Source organism: Centrocercus urophasianus, unplaced genomic scaffold (genome assembly GCF_019232065.1).
Source record: "Centrocercus urophasianus isolate 14NV4802_14NV808 unplaced genomic scaffold, USGS_Curo_1.0 seq_20, whole genome shotgun sequence".
NCBI classification, from domain to species: domain Eukaryota; kingdom Metazoa; phylum Chordata; class Aves; order Galliformes; family Phasianidae; genus Centrocercus; species Centrocercus urophasianus.
The window spans coordinates 21,711,960-21,727,953 of record NW_024884756.1 but is presented as its reverse complement, the minus strand read 5'-3'; the positions used below and the strand labels follow the sequence as shown (position 1 = coordinate 21,727,953).

General features: G+C 44.2%; 1 protein-coding gene across 1 annotated transcript in view; it reads left to right on the top strand.

Moving 5' to 3' along the window:
* The window catches only part of LOC122162189 (unconventional myosin-X-like), a 66,145-nt gene that overhangs the window by 14,062 nt on the left and 36,089 nt on the right, over nt 1-15,994 (top strand). The window contains exons 6-17 of the mRNA XM_042822324.1: nt 1,449-1,573; nt 2,349-2,362; nt 2,968-3,052; nt 3,898-4,001; nt 4,749-4,878; nt 6,024-6,142; nt 8,875-9,021; nt 9,753-9,853; nt 11,884-11,950; nt 12,268-12,360; nt 15,122-15,190; nt 15,778-15,860. Coding sequence (XP_042678258.1) covers nt 1,449-1,573; nt 2,349-2,362; nt 2,968-3,052; nt 3,898-4,001; nt 4,749-4,878; nt 6,024-6,142; nt 8,875-9,021; nt 9,753-9,853; nt 11,884-11,950; nt 12,268-12,360; nt 15,122-15,190; nt 15,778-15,860 — 1,137 coding nt within the window. The remainder of the gene's footprint in view (nt 1-1,448; nt 1,574-2,348; nt 2,363-2,967; nt 3,053-3,897; nt 4,002-4,748; nt 4,879-6,023; nt 6,143-8,874; nt 9,022-9,752; nt 9,854-11,883; nt 11,951-12,267; nt 12,361-15,121; nt 15,191-15,777; nt 15,861-15,994) is intronic.

Genomic DNA, 15,994 nt, shown 5'->3' with positions numbered 1-15,994 from the left:
TTTCACCTCTGTACCTGCAGCTATCACTTTGCAGGCACTACCTACCTTCTGCACAGTGCTTGTGTTTGGGCTGATGGGCCTGAGCAGAGGGTTAATACTTCAGCAAGGCTGGTATTTCTTCACCCTTCAGTAGCTCCCCTGCCATGTCTACCCCCGAGCTGGCCCAAGAGTCACGGCACAGCCCTGGTCTCATATCTCCTGTGGCACAGTGCCCTGTAGTCATGGATGGAGGGGACATGGGTAACATCCCTCCCTGTGGCAGGGCAGTGTGGGCAGCTGGAAACCTTTGGGGAAGAAAAAAAAAAAGCTCTCAAGTATGGCGCAGTCACGACTCAGGAGTTGTTGTGATTAGTTGTTCTTCTATAATCTGTTATAACGATTAACTTGTGAATAATCCCCTATCTGCGTTCGTCTCAAGAAGAACCACGCAGCAGACAGATGGAGACATTTAAAATGCCTGTATTTCTCAGGGTAACAACTGCAGTCGTCTTTTTGTTCAAAGCTGTGTATATCTTAAAATCGAGCATGACAACATCCAGGCCGTGCTTGTGGGATCTCCAGGCTCCGTGCTTGTCAGGTTTTCAGGTTATTTTAAAATTGGCTGCATTGCAAAACAGAATATTTTAATCCTGGGTTCCGTGTGTCACTCTGAATGGTATTAATTTTTTTTCCCCAGTGCAAAAACCAAACTGCATGGTAACTCACCCCTTCCCATCTGCATGATCTTCCTGGAGACTGGAAGGGTGGCCAAGAGACACCCATCCAAAGTGGGATATTTTTTTTTTGGTACTTTTTTCTGAAGTGGATAATGTGACTCTCTTAGATTGAAGTTCCCAAATATGTAATTTGTATGTATTCCCTCGGCTTGGAAATCATGTGACTTGTATCAACCTAATCAAGTTTTTAAGCAACATGACCAGGACCCGACCAATCAGTGTAGAGCTGTTTGTTTGAAGATGTTTGCCTGTAATTTTAAGAGATTACTGAAATTGGCTTCTCTTTCAAAAGAGGACGTAGAAACAAGAAAAAAAGAGATGGTTTGAAGCTAAAGTGTTTGCCCTGGATGGCGTTCCTGACCATCGTTAACAAACTACAAGCCCAATCTGTGGGGTGCTTTTGTATGAAGCACACAACCTGCCAGGATCTTGCCATTTCTGAAACCATACTGGTGGGGAATGCCCTTAGTGGAACGAACACCATCTGCTCACACTGATCAGGGTGTGATTTAATTAAGTCAATCCCAAAGGTTTTAAATTGTGTAGCACGTGATGACAAATTGCTCTTGCCATCCTTCCTTGCCCTTGAGCTCTTCCTGCTTGTCCAGACTGGTGTTTTAACAAATGAATCTTGCACAGCAGTGTGCTGTATGAATGGCAGAAGGCTGGACAAAGGCTTTGTTGTAATGGTATCACATCACCACTCCGTCTTCATTGCCTTGTTTCTTGCAGCCCAATTCTGGAGGCCTTTGGAAACGCCAAGACAGTTTATAATAACAACTCTAGCCGCTTCGGCAAGTTCATCCAGCTGCACTTCTCTCAGCATGGGCACATCCAGGGCGGACGAGTCACTGACTGTATCCTTTTCTTTGGTGGACCAGTAATGGTTGGAGGGAGTGGAGAGGAGGAGGATCTCAGGGTGGGTCCAGAAATGGCTCATCACCATTTATTGATTATTTAGATGGCTGAAACCAAAGCTCAGTAGCTCTTGTACAATATTTGGATGCAGAGAACAACAGGAATTCAGAGCACCAATTACAGCTCCTCCTTTTGGGTGCCCATCTCCAGTGGACCTTGAAACCTTAATCAAAGACAAGAAAGTGTGGATGTAGTCCAATTATTTTGTGCCGTGACCACTTTCTTCCTTGTTTGCCCACGTAGCCCTATCCCAAGGACTGTGACACATCTTTTGTCTACATGGGGCAGCTAAAACTGCATTTATTGATGTTGGTGTTCAAAGCTGCTGATCACTGCAAACCACACCAATTTCCACTGGAACAGCAGCCAGATGAATTTACTACTGCTGTAAATAACAGGCTGGGATTGTTTAGTCTCTGCTCTTTGTGCTGTCGGTAGATGAAAGATAGCTGTCTCTTGCAGAAACCCAGTGATCTGATGCAAGACTTATGTGAAATGCAGTCTCTTGGATTGGAGTGGCCCCTCTAATCTCCCTAGGTAGCCATGGTATGGCTCATCCTTTTGTTAGGTTACCTCACCATTATGCAGATCCTGTATTCTATCGGACCCTGCCCTTTTATATGTCTCTTTGGCACATTATACCTCTGTGGAAAAAGGAAGAGTGAGGAATAGCCATACATCATTTGAATGCTTTCTCCTTGATACATGGTTCAGATTTACTGGAAAAGGTAGGTGTCACCTCTACCATAGCCATGTTGAAGCAGAGTCAGTGCTGCTGCTGCCTCCACCCCTGGGAGCAGCATGCAGACACCAGTTCTTCAGATGTTACTACAACTGCACCAAGTGAGGAAGAGGGTGGTGGAGGAACAGGAGGTTCTGTATCTATTGAAGTCTGTTCTCATGCCTTTTACAAACACCAGAAAGTCCAGAGAGGCTCTAAGAAAGCAGGTTTAATGAGGGGAAAAGGAGAGAGCAAGTAATTCAGTTCCATAGAGAGGCTTTTGGTGGTACAACTCCAAATGTCATCAGCTGTGCTCTGATTCAGTTTACTTTACTTTTACTTCAGACTTTGCAGGCTCACTGAAAAGCAGGGCCAGAACCTGCAAGGTTCCATTTCCCCATGGGCACACTCTCAGTGAGTTACATGCTTAGCAGCACAGCCACACAAGAGATCTTAATGTACAGCTTGTTCAGGCAACATCAACTGCTGAGCTGGAGGCAGCCTCTCTTGTGCATTGGCCCTAGAGATTTACCTGTATCCCATCCTCCCTCTGCCTTTGCAACCACAAGTGCAGCCTATTCCTTCTGGCTATGTCTGCATTCTTTGTTTCAGAACAGAGTGGTACACCAGAATCCTGGAGAGAGGAATTACCACATCTTCTATGCTCTGCTAGCTGGTGTGAGTGGGGAGCTGAAAGGTAACTACATTTTCTGGGATATTGCTTAGTCCCTTCTCAAGTCCAGCCTGTAAAGCCTTGGGAACAAAGGGAAACAGTGGGGATCATGTAGGTACTTTCAGAAAGCACAGAAAATATGTTCTGTTCTTAAGCAAATTGTTCTTCTCTGTCTCCCTTTCTAAGCTGGCATCTCAGGCTGCTTTCCTTCCACTGTCTGTAGTGCATTCCTACCTCTTGATCATCCTTTTCTCTCTTCTCTGTAGATCTTTCAGTTCTCCTCTCTTCTTTTTGAAAAGGGGGATCAAATCTGCAGATAGCATTCAAGATGCGGTTGTGCCAAATATATGCGCAGAGACCTAATTCAGTTTCTTATGTTTTGCCCTGTGTTCTTTCTGTGCAATTTTCAGTAATCAGTTTTTGATTGCTGCTCAGCACTAGACGTGTTCAGAAATATTACTGTGGCTCTCTGAACCAAGTGGAAATACTTAATTTAGAGGTCACTGCTCATTGTGTATATAGTTAAGACTTTTTATGTATGCTTAACAAGATTGAATTTCATCTTTTTTTCCCTCTTTTTTCCAAGTCAGTTCAGTATGGTAAGGTGCTTCTGTGACTGCAGGCAGCCTGGAATCTGACCGTTTTAAATCATTTTGCATATCACTGCAAGCTTTGTTCCTGCACACCCCCTTGCCCAGTGCGATCAATGTCTAGGTGCACCCTTTGAGGCATATGGAATCTGTTTAGATGAACATACCCATTGTGGTGACCATACCCATTGTTTTAGGGGACCAAGACTGTAGAAGGAAAAGGCTGTTTGCTAAATAAACCTTTTTCTCTCTCTTCCCCTGCTTCCTTGGCTGCTGCAGAAAGCCTCTCCCTCGCTGAGCCAGAGACTTATCGGTACTTGAGCCAGTCTGGCTGTGTGAATGATGAGAACTTGAATGATGGAGAAATGTTCACTAAGGTCATGGTGAGTCCTGTTCTAATCCTCCTGAGCTTCCTGGGCACAATCTCATAGGCTAAGTGTGCTGCAGGACCCGGACATGACAGGCAGAATTGATTTGACCTACACTAAAATATGGTGCTCAGCAACTTCTGAACTGTTTTACCTGCTCATGGTAAAAACAAGGCTCAAAGAGTGTTTTTAGTGTACAGGAATGGAAGAGTCTGGGAAGCAGTCAAGGATGAATAATAATTTAGAACAATGGAGACTCTGGGGAATACGATCCTCACCCCTTTGCTCCATAGTGATTCTCAAGAGCTCTCTAGATGTCCTGATCCTGGAAACCTCACACTGACCACGTGAAAGAAAACACTTAGGCATTCTCCAGAGCTGTTGTAGTCATATCACCCCTGCAAATGGCATATTCTGAAATGCCACACAGATTTCTGTCAACATCTGTAACTTTGCCAGAGGTCATGAGTTTATCAGGATGAATATGCAGTTCACGTTTTGTTTGACAAGTGGCATGTTATCAGCCCAAGGGCTCTAGTAGTGTAGGTGGAACCAGATAGACAAGGTGAGAGGAGGCAGCTTAGGATTTCAATAGCTCCTGCTTAGATGTGATTTAAAGGAAACAAATGTCTCCAATAATCGAAAGTTTTCGATGACAACATGGCATTTATACTTCAGCTGAGAAGAGAGCTCAGGGTGTAAGTGTGGTGGTTCCACTTTGACTGTATCTACAGCCAACACTGGCTGTTTGGTTTTGTGTAGACTGCCATGAAGGTGGTGGACTTCAGCTCTGAAGAGATCCGAGACATCTTCAAACTTCTTTCTGGCACTCTTCACTTGGGAAATGTTGAGTTTATGACAGCTGGCGGGGCCCAGGTTACAACCAAAGCAGGTAAGTGGGACCCTTGAGACTTGGTCAGTTGTGCAAAACCCCCAGCAAAGTTCACTCTGCAGTTCTTTCTCCCTATCCTGGCCACTAGTACCTTTGCCAGAGGATTCCTTGCAGTTTAGCCTTGCCTCCATTGCCACAGGAGGCATGGCTTCAAGCACAATATGGTTTAGTTGGACTTCAATACTCTCAAACCAAGTTCACAATCTCACAGTTTCTCTTTCTCTTTGAAAGAGCAAGAAGAAATAGGAGCAAGAAGGAGTTTTAGATTGTAGCAGAAATGCTAAACCACGGCCTGAACCAGTGATTCCCACCAGTACCTGGTGGGAGGGCAGGGCCAACCCAGGGGAGCTCAGGTGCATGCAGTGCATTGAGTGACCAGAAGGGGTGGTGCGAGGATCCATCTCTTCCCAGACTTCAATTAAGGGTTGGCAGTGGAGGCAAGGGTATCTCATTGGAGATCCCTGCCTATCTGAGGACTTTCTAGAGGTAAGCAGATTTTATTCCTTTGTTTCTGTGTCTGTGGTTGCTGCGTTTGGGCTCATTCTCATTTGCTGCAGCCAAAGACTTTGCCACCCTGCTATTTTTGTGGTACTTTCCGTCACATTACAACTTTATGTAGATAAATCTATTTCAGATTTTCCTCTGAAGCACCTGCTAGTTTGCACTCTGTTACAGATAGCCAGGCTGAGGTGGGCTGATAAAGTGAGTCCCTAGACAAATAGAGGTAATTAATATATATCATGAATGCTTTATGTCTGAAATTAATTTAATTTCTTCTGGACACACAAGTTCAGCAATCTCATGCTGAACTATTGTGCCTTTATGAAAATGTACCTTCTATTCAGTGAATATTTTACTGGTGCTGAGTTTTACCCCATGTTCTGCTCTTCCTGTTGTTAGCAGAAGGGCTGACTTTAACCTGTCTCTCTCTGCAGCCCCTAATGGGTATTGACCCTGCCTTATAGTAGGTATGTGAGCACACATCTTTAGGTATGCCAAGGAGAATTAAGTAAAGGGACTCCTTCTTAAGTTGCTTGCCTTAGAGGAATCCCTGGGAATTCAATGCTGAGCTGCAGGATGTGTATTCCTTGCCCTGGTAGGGATCTGCGCAGGGGAAAAAAAGTGTGTCTTATCTTTCTTCTTAGTGCTGAACATTGCCAGTGACCTCTTGGGCTTAGATGCCTTCCAGCTTTCCGAAGTCCTGACTCAGAGATCCATGATTCTGCGTGGGGAGGAGATCAGCTCCCCCCTCACTGTGGAGCAGGTACGTATCCTAGTGTATTCTGCTGCTTCTGCTACTTCTGTGTTTCCAGGCCTTCTATCACCCACTCAGGTTTAGAGTTCCCTGTTAAACCCACTCAGCTGTCAGCTATGTCCTTCAGTCTTTTGCCCTTAGCAGTAGATCAGGTCCCATTGTTGCCTCTTCTGCTCTTTAGGCTTTAGAGGCAGGCAATGCACAATACCAGTTTTAGATCACCTTCAGCCACCAGGAATTGGTTGTGCAGAGGGTGCATCAGATGGTTTGTGGTCATTGCGTGTATGCATGCTTTTGCCTTGCTGAACTCTGAGGCTATCTTGCATTTATTGGAAGGTAACAACTGACACTCACTTACCACAAACCATCCAGTGGGTGTTCGGCTGTTACTCCACAGAAGCTTGTTTGTGTATCCACATGTGCAGAAGAGCTCACCAAACTTCTGTGTTCTTGTCTCCAAACCTGTACTGCCTGCTGGAGCCAGTCCTGCTCATCTCTTGTATTCCTCTGTGGCTCATTGCAGTGTTGTTCCTACCAGCTGTAACTTGCGGTGCCACTTGTCACTTGAGGGCACTCTTGGTGTTTTAGGTCCATACACAGATAACTGGAAAATCATCTTTTGTCATTAATAAAAGGCGTGGCGCTGGGAAATGAGGGCTACTGCTACTAGGACAGAATAAGCATTGTGTTATAGCAAAATAAATATCTGTAATGGAAATCTTGGGCTAGCACAGGCAGCAAAGGGTTATTGATCTGCCCAGTGCACTGGAAGAGAAACTAGTGTTTCTGGGTTCCCTCTGACAGATGTCAGTCCAACCTTGCTTCTGTTTTCCTGCCAGAAGTGTGTTCAGAGCCTCTTTAAGTACACTTGCTCCAGCTGCACTGGAGACTGGAGCTGAAAAACAGCCCTCTGACAAGGCCAGCCTTTGGCATCCCAGCTCTTCACTTTACAAGCTTCAGTTTATGATAAGTTTTTCACTTTGTATTAATTTTTCTCTAAAGCAAACAATTTGATTCCTTCAATACTCACACGTAAGTAATTTTTTAAGCCTCCTTTTTTCCTGCCACAAGTGGATGCTATGGCTTAGGTACCATTGCTAGGTGAGCCTGTTGCACTGACCAGGAGGCCTATGGGGTTGCACAGGCTCTTAGCCCCCATGTTCTATGCTCACCTCTTCCCACTTGCTACTGTGGGAATGTGACGATGCTGCTGCCAGGGATTTCTTCTTCTGTAACGGGCTTACTGCCCATTCGAGCTTTGACATTTCAGTGGGTTGAATGGATGAATCCGCCTGAAGGCGGGCAGGGCTGGGAGGGTGAAAGGGGCCTTTGAGAATCTCATGCCATGTTGTGGGGGATGTGGTTTTGCTGTACAGCTGGATGGGGAGGTCTGGCTCCACTTGGATTCTGCAGGCAAAGGTGCTAGAGGGCTTGGGGTCTTTCCCCGTCTTGATGCACTAGAGAGATCACCTGCTGAGAGAAGAGATACCTGGAGAAGGTTTACATGCCTGCACTTTAAAATATGGAGAGGGGAGGTTGCTGCATGCCTTAGACGTTGGGTTGCTGGAGAGCAGATGCTACCCCAGAGAAAGACAGGAGGGAGAGTACTAGTGAGACTGGGAGGAAGGGAGGATCCAGCTGGTGGGCCTCGGGAGCAAGATGAGGGACTGGGTGGATTCAGGTTCATCCAGCCAGGATATTTACCTTGGGTCTTTCCTGGCTCCCTTCTTCTCTCTGTGATCACTTCCTTTTGATAACCCTACTTTTTGACCTCCTCTTCTTCCCAGAACCATAAGTCCTGGTTTCTTGATCTGAACAGCCTGTGTGTGGAAGCCCAGCATATGATCAGCCTCTTATGTTGTGGTTCTGTCTCATGTCTCTCTGTTAATTGAAGGATTTGGAGCATGCCACTTTTGTTTAGTCCAAAAGCTATCAAAAAGCACAACCAGCCCATTCCAGTTCCTTCTGTTTGAGAGTTCAGAAGTTCAGTTCTGGACATTCACCCCTACTCTTAGACACAATTATCCGTTCCCTGTCAGCATTCACAGTTTAAGCTCTTTTTTTTTCTCTTGGTTATGATCACTGCATGGGATGTAGGATTGGCTTCAGGAAGGTCTCTCCACTCACCTCCTTGTGGGCCATGCGTCCTGGCTGACGATTGGCTTCCAGTGAGATGATGATGTTTTAGAGAGGCACCTGATAACTTGGTGGCAGAATGCTCTATTAGATTCTGCCCTGCCAGGCTTGAAAAACTGAGCTGACACCATCTGACTCTTCTACAAGCGTACTGAACCAAGGAATCAGGATGTTCTGTGATTTTTTACTTATTTATTTATTTTTTTTAAATGCTGTTTTGTATGTCACTGCAAATACTGGCTCAAGTGGTGCAAATGACTGCTATGGGCTCTTAGTTGTGAGCTATTTTGCCACCTACCCTACACCAGCACCTGTTCCAAAATATAGTAGTGATTGTATTTATTTATTTATTTATTTATTTGCTACTTCCTTCAGCCTCTCAAGCTCAGTTACCTGAAGATAAAACATGGTACATCTGTGCATGTCTGGCCTATTTGCAATCTTGAATGTTGGTTGTACGTATAAATATTGCATCATACATAATCAGTACAGAGGCCGAGGAATTGAAAGAGGAATGGAGGGACCTGAATTCCTGTAGAGATTCCTGGTGCCCCTCATGCCTTCTGTTCTCCCTGTAACTCATTTTTTCCTCTTTGTGTTTACAGGCAGCAGACTCCCGGGACTCTCTCTCCATGGCGCTGTATTCCCAGTGCTTCTCATGGCTCATTAGCAAGATTAATACGAAGATCAAAGGCAGGGAAAACTTTAAGTCTGTGGGCATCCTGGATATCTTTGGCTTCGAGAACTTCCAGGTCAGGATTTTGTCTTTCACAGGGTATGTTGGTTTTGGAGAGGTCAGCTGATGCAGGGAAGATGTTTTGTAGGTTTGTATCCTGTGTAAGATAGCATAGTGCATTTTGGGACTTGTCTGCTGTCTCTTCCCTTTGGGAGTGGCAAAATCTGTTTAGCTTCCCATTTTTGGTACCTGTGTTTGTGCAGGCTGATGTTCAAGGTATGGTTTGTGACACAAACTCTAAGCAAATACAATTAATACTACTTCAGTGCTACTTTAGTATTACCTGTATCTGCTCGCTTTGTACTTACATGCAAAGTAAATGTCCAGGTTTTACATGTACGTTACCTGGTTACATACATTTTGCCTTTTGCTGAGAATCTAGTGTGTAATGCTCCTATTTGCTATTATGAGGAATGTACGGTGAGCAACTATTTAGTGACTGCTCAGACATTTCAAAGAAGAGAAAGCCCAGTGGCCTAACCTTTACAGAACTTCTTTTGTCTTGAGAAGAAATGTGATTGCCTCTAGCATCCTTTATTACCATTTAGGCCTATTGCGTTAACCAAGCATGAGCTACAAAAACTGTTCTCTTGATGGGCCTCCCCATACTGTCTTTCTTATGTCCATCTTGACACCCTTGTCCCTGTGCTCTCTGTATTGCTCCAGGCCTGGCACTTTCCTGTAGGTTGCAGGACATAGAACAAGGACAAGACTATAAAGTTTTAAAATCTTTGTTTCTTCCCACAGGTGAATCGTTTTGAGCAGTTTAACATTAACTATGCAAATGAGAAGCTCCAAGAATATTTCAACAAGCATATCTTCTCCTTGGAGCAGCTGGAGTACAACAGGTGACAAATAGAGGAGCAGGGCCTTTACTGCTTTTGTAGGTGATAGAAAGGAGGACTATATTCCTCCTTTGTGCTGTCTAAGCAGGAAAAGCAGCTGAGCCTTGGTGCAGCCCTGACTTTGGTGCATCTCTAAGCACCATCCGTGTGCTCTTTGCCAGCATAAGTCACTTGTGTCCAAGCAAAAGCTGCCTGTACTGTAGGATTTTGAGCCCTCCTGTTATCAAATGGTGACTCTCATGAATCTGAGTCTAGCCCAGAAAGAACTTGGCTTAAGTAATGACTTTTTGCCAGGCTCTCAGTCTAGCCAGCAAACCCTCTCCAGCATCTGAAACACAGTCCAAATCAATTACAACATGATATGTGTCTCCTGAAAGTAGTGGCCCTTGATGTACTAGACTCTCCTATTACACCTGTGAAAACTTCACCTTGATAATATGTCTGCACACATCTGTTTTCCTGTTCTATGCCTCTCCATTTGAGTTCATTGCTTACAGTCAGGTTGGTTGTTTCTGTCACTTGCTGAAGATAGGATCAGAAGAGTAGCTGCACTAGGTTAGTCACAAAACCTGTCCTCTCTCCAACATCAACTGAAAGTGAATGTCTAGAGGAGAGTGGAAGAACAAAGAAACTCATCAGATATTTTTTCCAAGTGTTTTCCCATTTTTTCTTTCACTTTTTCCTTAAGGTGTACCATAGTTGGCTGTGGTTTCATGTACCTTGTGTCTGGCACACAGTGCTGCCCTATTCCATGAAATTCCACAGTCTTTCCAGAAAACCATGTCAACTTCCAGTGATCACATATGGTGTAACACCAACTCCCAAACTCACCCCCCTATTGCTACCTATTGGTAGCTGGGTAGATATCTGACAGCTCTTTCTGAAGTTTCCAATGCTGTGAAAATTTCTCTTTTCCTCAGCAGGGAGACTTTAATCAGACTGTTTCCTGAGGTTAAAGAGCACAGGGCCTTCTGCACAGTTGTTTTTCTTCTGTGAGCTTCATGTTGGATTGTACTTTGTAAAGTACCTGGGATGCTCTAGATTATCACAGCTTCTAGAGGAGCCTGCTAGAGAACTGCTTCAGTTCTTGCTCTGAAACAGAAGCCTTTATGTTTGTGAATGAAGCAATTGAGTCAGGTCAGCGAGGGCAAATGAGAGCAGCGGTGTAAAAGGAGAAGCTGAATAGGCAATTCATGAAATTCTAAAGATTACAAAACTGCAAGGCTATTTATGTACTCACTTCTCAGGCCGACTCCACTCTTGCAGGAAGCTTGTGTTGGGAATGGTAGCATTGCAACAAAAGATTTTTTTTCTGATGATTACATAGGAGTTTAAATTCCATGACTGAACTTTGGGAAGAATGAGAGCATTTTATTATTGACTACTCTTCAAGTTGTTGTAGGGTGATGTAAACTCAGTACCTGCTCTGCTTCTTTGCGTTTAGTAAGTAGCCCTATGTGTTTTGTCATTCAATCAGGCAAGTGATCTGTGACACCTGAGACAACTTGACTCAATGGTTATTTGCACTGATTTCAGAAATCTCTACTTCCTTCAGCTCTGGAAGTACTTAATGCTCTCAGAAGAAATCCAAGAGGCCTTTTGGTAAAAAATATATAACCTTTCTGACACCCATTATTGCAAGCATTTGAAGCTGTGATCTGGAATTTTTGTCATTAAAGCAATAAAATTATCTCTTCTATTTAGGGGATGGATAGTTTTTTCCATTCTTAATTCCACTTGGCCAACAGCCACAAGTTGCTGTGGACTAGAAAGTATGACACCTGGGCTGAGGGCTTGTAGGGAACACCTTCAGTGTCTTCTTAACATTAGCCTTTCCCTGGAGGGACTCTGTATCAGAAAATCACCTGTTGCCTGTAGTCTTCCTTGCAAGTGTCTTTCTTGGGGACAGGACAGCCCAGCTCTTGCAAATCCTCCTTGGTCCAGGGAAAGCCATTCTCAGCCACTTCTCTCCGGTAGCTCAGGGCATTGGTTCTTCCTTTTCATTTATTTTTCTGCTTGTTCTTGACTATCAGGGAAGGGATAAACTGGGAAGCTATTGACTGGATGGATAATGCAGAATGCCTGGACCTTATTGAGAAGGTGAGCAACTGTCTGGGACAGATTCCAGGGATCATGGTTGTGTCTGTGGATTGTCTTGGGGCCATCCATGGGGGTTCTCGATTTTAAAAACAAGTAGCTGCTTAAATCCTCTTTCCTTTATGACTTACCAGGAGCATGAGCTGTTTTAGCCCTTGTCCCAGCTCAAGAAAGTGTATTCATGCTTTCAGCTTCAGATTTGCTGAATATAAATTGTGAGTTATTGCTCACCACATTGTTCAAATCTCTGTTTCTTGGCTTGGCGCTACGTAGTTCAAGCTTTTGCTGTCTGTGAAAGCCTGTCTCTTGTTTGGCTGCAGAAACTGGGTCTGCTGGCTTTGGTGAATGAAGAGAGTCGATTCCCCAAAGGCACAGACAACACCCTTCTGGAAAAACTTCACAGCCAGCATATGGTAAGTAAGAAAATAACCCGACAGGCAAATGATCAGTATGTTGCCCCATCAGCATTTCAAAGCTGAAAGTGAAGGTTTTGTTGATGTAAAATGCGCTTTGTGCAAGAAATTTGAAATGCCCTAGGCTCAAGTCTGCAAGTGTTTAATAAGGCTGCGCTGAACAACAGTAATAAGTGAAGGAACCTGCAGATGGTTTCTTGCACACAGAGAGGGAGCGTGCAGGCTGCGGGTGGAAGTCTGACTTTGTGGCATGGGATGGAAGTCGGGTTCCGCTGATCTGTGACGGGACATGGAGCAGCACTGCGGGCACAGGATGCGGCCGCGTGGCGTGGGTGGTTTTCTTCTGCCAACTGACTCACAGCAGCCTGCTCCAGAGCACTTCAAATCTATCTCCTGGGGCTGGGGATGGTTTTTGCTTCATGACTTCTAATGGAAACTCTCTTATTGTTCTTAATTAGTTACATTCTTTCCTCCTCTTTCTTGTGTTCTGGATACAGGAGTAGGAGGGCTCTTTCCTGCAGGTCAAAAAGTTATCCTGTGGACACAACATCCACAGTGAGATCACTGTAGCAATCCTGTACCCTGTCTCCAGTACAGCCAGCACTCTGTTCATCATAGCAGACAAAGAGTCCTAATAGACCGAAAACAAAGCAAATCAAATGCTGTAGCAGGCACTTACAGAATAACTCACTACTTTAGCAATAGCTGTGTTGGCCAGTAGGTTACCTGCTCCCCAATTAAGGGTTGATCCTAACCTGAAAACATATACTTTATATCCTTTATCAGACTTTTTTTTTTGCTGGCATAGATGCAGATATTCTCATTTTCTTCTCCTGAAATATTCTGTTGGAAATATTTCCTTTCTTTTGGCTTAAATGGATGCCTCCAAGTCAATCCCACTGCAGCTCTCCCTTATACACCTCAACCTTTAGTATAAGAATACATGATTTAGCTTCTCGTTGGTATTTTGTATATCTTAATATATCAGTAATTTTAATATATCGCTTATTTTGTATTTTCTTTGTGAACTGTCCCAACCTCTTTAGGTTGTCTCCAGATAGAGAAATTTCAAAGCTCCTCTTTCTTTCTGCTGTTTGTCTCTGAACTCCTCTAGGTGTTTTCCCTAATCTTTTCTGAGATAAATAATCAAACCAGAAAGCTGTTCCTTTGGTAAGAAGGTGCCTGTTTACTGTACAGCAGCATGAGACCGTCAGTATTATTTTGCATTCTTTTATGCCCCATGACATTTTGGTTGCTATTTTTGGTGATTTCTGTACATTAAATAGCCTTCTCATTAAGCTGTTCATAGTGTCACCTCTATCTGCTTTGAGGAGATAGCAGTTAATGTGGAACCCCAGGGCCTATAAGAGAAAGAGAAGAACTCTGTGAGAAGGAGCATAGGGAGGAAAGAAGAGTGAAGTAGACACTAGTCTGAAGTTTGTATTTTTAGAAGGCTAAGTGTTCTTTGTACTGGCCAAGTGTCTGTGGTAGGCTGGAAGAGCATTAGAAGGCATCTGCTCGCTTACTGGGAAGCCTGATGGACCTTGCAGGAGAAAAAGCCATCTTCTGTGTTTTCTGTAGATTGCAAAAGGGTTAAGAGCATAAAAGCTGATTTAAGAGAATATGACCTTGTACAATCAATAGGTGTACAAAGGTTAGGCTTAACAATGCTATCGTGATGGAAAGGCAATTAAAATAAATGGAAATGCTCGCTGCTGTCATAGGCTCACAGTAAACTCCACAAGGAGTGATCTCCAGAAAGAGATCCTTCTTTAGTGGCAGTCAGCACTTAAATGGGGTCTAGGAGAGATGGAGCCAGGCTCCACTCCTTCTGGTAGCACAGGTAAATTGCCTCCACCTGTGCTCCCACAGCTTGCCTCAGGTGGTCAATCAGAGGTTCAGGCCGTGATCGACAGTTCCCACACAGACCTCTGACCCTGGATTGAATAGCAATAGGGGAGCTGGGAGAAGGAAACTGGAGAGTTGTAGGCATAGATGAAATACATGAACCTAATAGCTGGGAGCTGGATAAGCATTTGGCAGTGAAAGCCACTTGGGGTTACTAATCAGACAGACCTTGTGGAAATAATCAGAGTTGTAGAGAACAGGAGTATAGAACTACCATGCACTTGCCTTTTTCTTACTCTACATAGCCAATGCTGGCGGCAAAATGCTCAGCTGAACAGTTCACTGATCTCAAGTAATGTGGCCGTTCTTGCATATCTAGGGGTTATCATGTAAAATGGAGGAGGGGGGAAAAAAGGGAGATTAGAAGAGCTAATAAGAGGAAAGGAAAATTAATGTGGAAAAAGAGGAGAGGTGCGAAGAAAGATGAAATATGGAGGAAGACAGGAGATTGATATGTACCTCTTTTGACAAAGAAAAATACATAGGAGTTCTGCAAAGCTGCCATCTTCCCTGCATCCTGATCCCATGTACTGCACCACATGGTTTGTGTGGAGCCGAGATTTCATGGGTGTCAGACATGCAAGAATTAACATTTCATCCATGGCATGCCTGCCCAACCTTGATTCTGCAAGCCCTTGCTCACATGAGGAATGCCTTGAAGGGCTGGATTTTTCCATCTTACGGGAATAACATATTTGCAATGTAGATGCAGATAACTGCTACACATGTGATCAGGCTCTGCAACAACTAAGGTCCTTACCCATCTCAGCATTGCCATAGTCACGGCCAAGCTCCTGACTGATCCTATTTATTCCTACAGTGACATTAAGATGCTTTTTCCCTTTCATTTCAGAGCAATCCTTACTATGTGAAGCCTAGAGTGACAGATCATCAGTTTGGCATAAGGCATTACGCTGGTGAGGTAGGTGTTCACAGTGTATCTGTGAGAATGCTTGCACCTGGATGTGAGATCATGGAATATTTAGATTTCCAAAATGAGGAATCTCTCTGAGCTGTCGGTATGCCTCATACCAGAGCATAGGAGGTGCAATGGGCTTGAAATAGCATGTCATTTTCAATTGCTATACCCTCTAAGTCTGAGATGAAGGACTAAGATTCTCAGACTCTCAGTTGCTGAGCAGTGGTAGCTGGGAGCACAGGGCACTACGTGGCACTGGTGATATTTCCTGACACAAATGGAGTAGCTCATACCTTACAGAGGATTTCCCCACTTGTTGGCTGCAGGGCACATCTCTGCAGCTGCTACACTTAGCTCCTGGCTTTGAGGTTGGTTTTTCTTGTTTGTTTAAATCGGTGGCTAAAAGCCACCTTTCTGCTAGTAACTGCTGAGCTCTGGAACTCCTTCTTTGATCTTAAGAACTGAGCTCCTGACGTGTGCCTGCAGCATTACTTTGTAGCTCTGCTGGAGGTCGTATATATTGGCATGCTAACGCAGAAGCACTTAATGACTTGTACTGCCCTGTTCCAGCAGCTCTATCTTTGTTGCAGGTGCTTTATGATGTAAGAGGCTTTCTGGAGAAGAACAGAGACACCTTTCGAGATGACATCTTAAACATGCTGAAAGACAGCAGGTATGTTGTACAATCAAAGAATATTAGGCTGTTATAATCACAAAAAAGAAACAAGAGAGTTAGGCAAAGTAGACTATGATAACAAGAGAGAATAAATGGAAGGCTTACCCTTATGCTAGGCTCACCCACAAAAA